At 36.3% G+C, this 7,783-nt stretch overlaps 1 protein-coding gene across 1 annotated transcript; it reads right to left on the reverse strand.

The window, feature by feature from the left end:
* Nucleotides 1-4,287: 4,287 nt before the first annotated feature.
* Nucleotides 4,288-7,201, reverse strand: LOC148034413 (uncharacterized). The gene is made up of 7 exons (XM_087680515.1): nucleotides 6,084-7,201; nucleotides 5,735-5,917; nucleotides 5,567-5,632; nucleotides 5,389-5,457; nucleotides 5,210-5,284; nucleotides 4,923-5,039; nucleotides 4,288-4,795 (listed from the first exon to the last, which is right to left on the reverse strand). The coding sequence occupies exons 1-7, from the start codon at nucleotides 6,957-6,959 to the stop codon at nucleotides 4,682-4,684; spliced, it is 1,500 nt and encodes a 499-aa protein (XP_087536641.1). The 5' UTR covers nucleotides 6,960-7,201; the 3' UTR covers nucleotides 4,288-4,681.
* Between the last annotated feature and the right edge of the window lie 582 nt (nucleotides 7,202-7,783).

The raw sequence follows: 7,783 nt of genomic DNA on the forward strand, positions 1-7,783 counted from the left end.
TTCACCATCCTTGTATTACACTTTATTTAGGACTACCTTTACATAGTCACACAAGGGGCCTCCAATACTTGTTTTTCAGCCTTTAAATTATTTAAATATCTATCATTGGTTGAAAATGGCCACTTCTAAGAGAAATCCAAATGTCATATCCCCTAGACACTTCATTAGCTTGCTCTAAGAGGAAGATTGGTATGTACTCATCCAAGAGAATCTTTTCTCCTTGGTGATTGGATTTGTGAGCACAATGAATGCATTATTTTAAAAAGAGTTACTTCATGATGACTTGCACATGGAAAATTTTTGTGTTGCACTTTGCTAAGATATCAAGACGAGTGTTTATTGGAGTCATCAATTGGGATATAGAAACAAAGTTTAGTATGCAAACAATGTATCCTGATCAATCATCAAACCAGTCATTTGGATGAAATAATATGCTAACGTAATCTTCACAAGCATGTGGCTCCATAATGCAACTCAACATATCCTTCCACATTTAATGTAAAGCAATAAAATTTTTCCATTGGTTATATTGTACATAGATACCTTTCACTTAGTGTACCATAGAGTAGGGAACAAATCTTTGTAAAGAAATTAGAAAAACTTGCTAGGCTAGTTATAAATAGGGATGAGCCATACAAACTTCCAGGCATTGAGAAATTTATTAATTACATAGCAGAATACACCCATGTATTTCAAATCCATGAATATAGTGGTCTCCATCCAAATAATGATGTATAAAGTTTATAATAAATGCAAATGTTGACTAACCATGATTTAAATGAAACCATGATTTGAATAAAATGATGATCTAAATGAAATAAGTTTTAACATTGATTGTGATTTTTTTAAAATTTCAATCATGATTTGAATAATGCAAGCATTAATATTGACCATTATTTGAATTTTGGTTTCAATCATGTGCTTTGTTTCTTGCCATATATGCGTTAGTTAGGTTGGAATTATGTGCTTTGCAATTTATCCATGTGTCTTTTGTCCAAACTATATATGAGTTAGTTGTGTTACAATTGTGTACTTTGTGATCCAATCATGGGTTTTGTGTCCAATTATATTTGAGTTAGATGCATTACAATCATGTACTTTGCAATCCAATAGTGTATTTGTGTCCAATTTATACAAGTTGCATTGTAATCATGTATCTAATCATTTGCCAGTCAATCATTTATGTTGTTTCTCCATTCTCCTAAATAGGTCTACTTGAAAAATAGATTCATCAAGTAAAGTTGTTACTATTTTGTAAGTTTTGCCTTATCCCTAAACAAGTTTACTTGAGGAGTAAATTCATCATCTAGAGCTCTTATTATTTTAAGTTTCAACTTAACCCTAAATAGGTGAACATATATTCCAAAAAAAATTAATTCAAACATAAAACAAATTTCAACTTAAAGCTTATATTACTTAATGTTAATTTCAATATTATACTTATCTTAATTAATATAGTTAAAAATTTATTTACATTAAATTTATTTTATTTTTAAATATTAAATTTTATATCAAATAATTAATTTACTCAATTAAACTATTTGTTAAATTATACTTATTTATATATTTACTTAAAGTATTTATTAATATTTAATAATTTAATATAATATATTAAAATTTTAACTTTATAACTTGTGAGGTCATTAAGTGGATTAATCATAAAACTCATTGTAGTTTATTTTTTAAAGATACTTTTATATTTAACTTCACAATCCCTTGATTATAAAGATTGGTCAAATATGGCATTAATGTCATGATTTAAATTTTTATAGGATAATATTATTTCATATAAAATATTCTTTTTTACTAATTTTTTAGCTGTATAACTTATGAGGTCATTAAGTTAATTAATTATAAAACTCATTGTAGTTTATTTTTTAAATATACTTTTATCTTTATCTTCACAATCCCTTGATTATAAAGATTGGTCAAATATGGCATGGATGTCATGACTTACATTTTCATATGATAATATTATTTCATATAAAATATTCTTTTATACTCTGTGTGTGTGTGTGTTTGGAACCATTATACAAAAAAAATATAATCATTAATCTTCTTAAGTGAATACGATAATCACTAGTTTGCTAACATGTCTACCTGATATACTTTGTATTTTTTTTAGTTCAACGTATAATAGTCCCATATTTTTTGAATTATATGAATCTTGTATTCATGTTAATGTTATCGAGGATAGCATTTCCATTTTTTATGGATATTTTCCCACATCGATGATGCCACAAAGATATATTTGACTGCTTGATTAATGTAATTATATGATTTTTTACATAAGATACATAAAGGGGATATAAATTGCCATATAATAAATTGATCCCTTGTAGACTTTCCATGTGGCTGACTTCTAAAAGTAGTAGAGTATCCCAAGTCATCTAGCAAACCAATAAGCTCTTAGTAAGCTTGGGCATAGGACATACATTTCAAAGAGTATAAGTAGATCCATTCTAAAAAGCAAATTATACATCACATACACCAAGAACACAACAAAAAGATTGCCTTAACCTTATATTCAAATGTCAATTTTTGGGCCTGTGTTTAACTAGATATGACATTGAATTTATTAAGATGGGAGGTGATAGTAATATTCTCCATCTATAACTCAAACAAATTTTTCATGATATATCTTATTAGAGGCAATTTCCTTCTCATAAGTATCATATAACATATTTCATAAGTCATGTGTAGTGGTTGCATTCACAATCATAAAATACATATTCTACAACCTAATAGTAGATTTGGCCAATGCATCAAGCTTCAGCTGATTCTCTTCAAACATATCTATTAGTTTTGCCTCTATGCCTCTTATGAGCCTTAATTGCTTCTTCTAAAATAAGAATATCTTAGATCAAGTCTTTCCATAAATTGAAGTTAATACCATCAAACTTCATGATGCTACACAATTCCTTGTCCATTGCAAGTAATGAATCCATTTATGCAAAAGAGCAATTGTCATCAAGTAACACCAAACAAAAAAATCAACAAAGTGTACCATGGAATTGCCAAAATTTCTACAACACCTACTCTCAGTATAAGCAAACTAAGAGAAGAGACAAATAAATCATTGCTCAACAATAACACATATATCATTGCTCAACAATAATACATATATCACTATCCAAACATTGTAAAAATTAATGTGTATAATCAAAACATTGTATTATTGCATCAAGACCTCCTCACATATATAGAAATATAGTAGCATCCAACTCTCGAAAGTATATGAGTAGATAAATCTCCTTAAAACCACTACAATACATCAAAGAATAATGTTCTTGCTCATTCATGAGTAAACATACATGGACATTATTTTGCAACTATGATAGTATATATAGCTGAAAATTTGTTACAATATACACACCAGAGTTTCTACTCCAACAACACTTGCTACATACAATAGCAACTAACAACAAACTTGAACACTATGAAATCTACAATGCGCAACCTACAAGATGCAACATAAAATTACTTGTTTTTATCGGTCTATCATTGGTTACCAATGGTTAATGAATGAGATCGGTGGCTAGCCACATTGGTCGTTATCCCAACAAAGATAATTGAATGAATATAGATCCATACTTACTATTAATCAAGATTCCTGAGGAACAATATGTAGAGATCCTGATCTATCCCTGCACTTTCAACAACTTTATTGATATGGTAATTTTCCCTATACGTCTTTAAAGGAAATGAATACTACTTTCTCATTCTTTTGTGTGTACATGTGCATGTTTTTGTTTTTGGGAGTAAATAAGTAAACGTGAGATATTGTTCATCCTCACATTTCTTATGTTCGGGCCATTCACACACAGTCAATTCATCCTGAGTAATCAATCTTAATAGCTATAGTGTACACCTAGATAGATCATGCGACTTACACCCTCCTTTTTCAAAACTTTTCCTAGCACCTTATTAGGTTGACAAGTTACCCTTTTAGTACTACATCTATGCAACCTAGCTACATGTGTACATATACAACTGCCAACTTCAAGTGTAATCTCTCGCATTCTCAAGCTCATTATCATTATCATTTGTATTACTATCTTTCAATGTGGAGGGCTCTCTGATATATAGAACTTAGATGTAGATGAGACCCACTCCAAGCTTATTTCCTTTCCTATTAATTGCACATAGAGGTGCTCTTCACCCCAAGCTATGCTCCATTTCTTCATGCACAATCAAACAGCATATGCGACAATGTTATGAATAATTGCAGATACCTATAATTTTCACATTACATGGACACATTAGATAAAGTTCTAATATATTTTAAACCTTTGAAGTAAAACTTTAGTACTAGTACAAAGCTTTCAAGTTGAAAACCTTGAAATCCGTCCTTTCATCAACCCTTGCTGCTTATGAGATAACACTGAACAAAGTAGAGTACTTGGCATTTCAACAAGGTCTTGTGATAGTATCACCTAGACGCAAAGTTTTAGGCGTGTGATGGGAGTACGCTCTCAAAGTTTTCATGGTCTTAGTTTGGGGGATATGGTTACAAGTTACAACAAAATGTGTGTGTGGGAGCTGATGTCTTTACAATGATATTTGGAAAGAATGTCTGAATATTTAGAGGGGATTCAGTACTAAGTGCTTCTTCACAGGTCCTCACTTTGATATCCCAATGTGATGAATTGATCACATATTCCGGGGAAACCAGGACCTCCTACCGATCAAATTTCATCATCAGACCTTGGTTGCTACAGAAGATTTGAGAGGCCTCCTGACTGAACTCCATCTGCATAACACTTTGCAATTCTTCTTCCCAAGCTTGAGGCATCTGATAACATATACAAAGATGAACATATGATATTAAGCAAATTGACAGCATTGCTACGTGACAAGAGCACCATTAGAAGGATGATTTTAGCAGATGATTAAGGGCATTCTTAGCACAAAGCCCCAACCTGTGTGATGCAACCTCCATGAGCTTCTAACCCGGAGTCTGAGCCCAGAGAATGTGCATCTAGCGGAGGTGTGCTTGATCTTGCCATGTGCAGATCAGAAGCCTGGCTCATTTGCATCTGGTTAATGTCAAGAGGCGAAATCAAAAGAGAATTAGACGGAGGAATGTGCTTTGCAATAACTATATTCACTAGTCTTCTCAAAACTACATCAATCCGTAGCCTGATTCTGCAATCTACTACTGCTCCAAGATATATTTGCTAGCCCCTTCTTCAGTATGTCTGCATACCTGCTTGCCGAACAGGCATTCAAGGCTGGAATCTAATCTGATGGGATGCACTGCAGCTAGCTTCATGGATAGAAACTGCATCAGAAAGAAGTTAACAAATCAGTGAGAGTCCCCACTGAAAGTTAAGAGATATCAAACACACCATGTCTAATTGTCCACTGACTGTGCTCTCATCTTACCTCCACTTGCCTCTGCAAGGATTGCACATAGTTTATGATTTCATCCAAAACGACAGCTTTACCAGTCACCTGAGAACATAAGGTTTGTGGAAGCATCAGAAAAATGGCTTAAACTAGGGTGGAGTCCCTCCCTTTCTGACCAATCTATCAATCAATCAAGTGGGCTTTGGAAACACACCTTCCCACAGCTTGGGACAAGATCTTGCAAATATTTCATTCTCTCGCTGATCTTCTCTCTCCTAACCTGCCCAAGCAGAGGCTTACAACGTCAGTATTGTGATAACAGACGTTTATTTATTGTAAACGTGAAGGTTTAATCCACCTATGGAAGGCTTAAAGATCTTACCCTTTCAGCCAAGCTATGGCTGTCTGTGGCTTGGCCCCTCCTAGCTCTCACATGGATGAAGTCTTGCTTGGATGCATCTACCGTCTTTGAAGACTCCTTCCTGGAGGCTTGAGCTGAATCTACAGAGTTTTTAGCCTCTTGCTCATTCAGTTTCTGATGCTTTGCTTGGGCATTGTTTGAATTCTGATAGCATGAATGGTGATTTTGGTTAGATGCAATGCAGCAAATGCTGATTAAAACATAGTCAAGTTCTGTTAATTTGGAGGGATGAATAGAGCAACAATGGTGACAATGTAGGATTCATTTGCAATGAGGTGCGTGATCCAGCTTGATTAGAAAAATTGTGCACCTGAGCCTGATGGGGTGGTCTGATTGACTCGGCTTTCCGCTTCTTTCCGGCGACTTTAGTAGAAGGCCCAGTTGCCTCTCCTACTGCAGGTGCCTCAATCTTCTTGCTGCAACAGGAGGACTGCACCTCAGGGGATACTGCATTGTGGGACTGATGGATGGCATTTGCTGTTGCAGTCCTCGCCATCACGGCGGCTGTCATTGCCGAGGGATCCTTAAGGGTTACTGTATCCTTGGACTCCACTCCTGAGAGGGGAGAGCTGATAGGTGATTGCTTAAGATGATCAGAGCATGGAGCTGCCACACATGATGATGGAGTGGCCCTGATGGAGGGCACAGATGAGCCATTGGACAAGTTATGGTGGGAATGATCAATCATTGATCCACCTGATCTTGCTACGGTATTGCTACTTAATGCAGGAGGTGACCTACTTTTGCCATGCTGTGGGTCCTGTGATAGGGAATTATTGCTGGCTTGAGCAAGATTGGAACCATAATCACCTGCAAAGCAAGAGAATCTGGCAGCCCTTTCAGCAAAGCCAGGATCAATTACACTACTGCAGCTAAAGCCCTTGTAATCGATCGGCCCGGCATGTCCACCCTGAGGATTGAATGAAGCTGTGTCTGTGTCTGTGCTGGTAGTGGTGCTGATGATGTTCAATGCAGCTCGATCAAGCTGCGATAAAGGAAAAGAATTAGCCAGCAGCTGATCAATACTGGAGTTTTGGGATATGGGTTCTGCAAGTGAGCATGGGTAGGCTAATTCTTTGAGCTGGGAGAATACAGTAGAGGGAGCTGCTGGGCCAAAGTCTAGGAGGTTCTTGGGAGGCTGTGAGGGGAGGTGGGTCTGCCATAGCTCCTGAAGCAAAGGATCCATGGAAGGAGAGGAGATGACGATGGTGGTGATGGTGGTGGTAATGGCGATGACCCTGTATGCAGAAAAAACAAGAGAAGAGAAGAGAAGCAGAGGTGGGTGGTATGCAGCTAGGGGCTACATACACTGCCTTCCATAGAGAACATTTATATATGTGTGTATATATGTGTACAAGATGCAAGAAAGAGAGGAGCAGCCTCGGGGAAAGGAAAAGCTTGCAAAATTGCCAATTCTTCTACAAATGTCACTCCAAAGTTCACCCCCTTAGTTTGGTAGCGCCCACCCTCCTTGCTCTTAATATTCAGGCTTCTAACGCTGTGGACCCCCTTGTTGTCCCACACTTCTCTTAGCACCCATTCGCATCAATCGACTTGTCGATGCGTTCATGGCTGCCAACTAAAGCCCCATCCCACCCGACATCTATAGGAGTGACATGATGTTGTAAGAGCTCGAGTTGTGGTGTCTCACCAAGGTGCTACTAGGGATTTGCTTTTCCTAGAGTGCTTGTAGTGGTAGCTTAGGACAGTTGAAAATGGCAGTACTTCCTACACATTTGCAGCAGCAAAAAAGAGCTCCAACCAACCAACTAGTGACATATGCCCATTCTCTTTTATAATAGCACAATGATAACTTTATAGTTTTGCCATGTATGGAGGATTTTTCCTAGCTTCTATTGTTAATGGAGGATGATCCATAGCTATTCCCCACGGTGCTTTCTCCACACTAAGGTAATGTAATTGAGCCCCTTCAAGCACTAGGCAGGAAGGGGCTTAAAGTTATGGCCTTACTTTTAAGAGAGGCCCAACAGGCAAGTAGAGTTTACTTGT

Source organism: Lygodium microphyllum, chromosome 6 (assembly GCF_053477565.2).
Source record: "Lygodium microphyllum isolate KBCC chromosome 6, Lygodium_microphyllum_v1.1.10, whole genome shotgun sequence".
In the NCBI taxonomy this organism is placed as follows: domain Eukaryota; kingdom Viridiplantae; phylum Streptophyta; class Polypodiopsida; order Schizaeales; family Lygodiaceae; genus Lygodium; species Lygodium microphyllum.

Bases quoted from the DNA above. Each gene is read 5' to 3' on its own strand.
- LOC148034413 (XM_087680515.1), bottom strand. From the start codon at position 6,959: ATGGATCCTTTGCTTCAGGAGCTATGGCAGACCCACCTCCCCTCACAG. The intron at 5,918-6,083 runs GTGCACAATTTT...TCATGCTATCAG, and splicing joins GACCACCCCATCAGGCTCAG to AATTCAAACAATGCCCAAGC. The intron at 5,633-5,734 runs GTAAGATCTTTA...CTGCTTGGGCAG, and splicing joins GCCATAGCTTGGCTGAAAGG to GTTAGGAGAGAGAAGATCAG.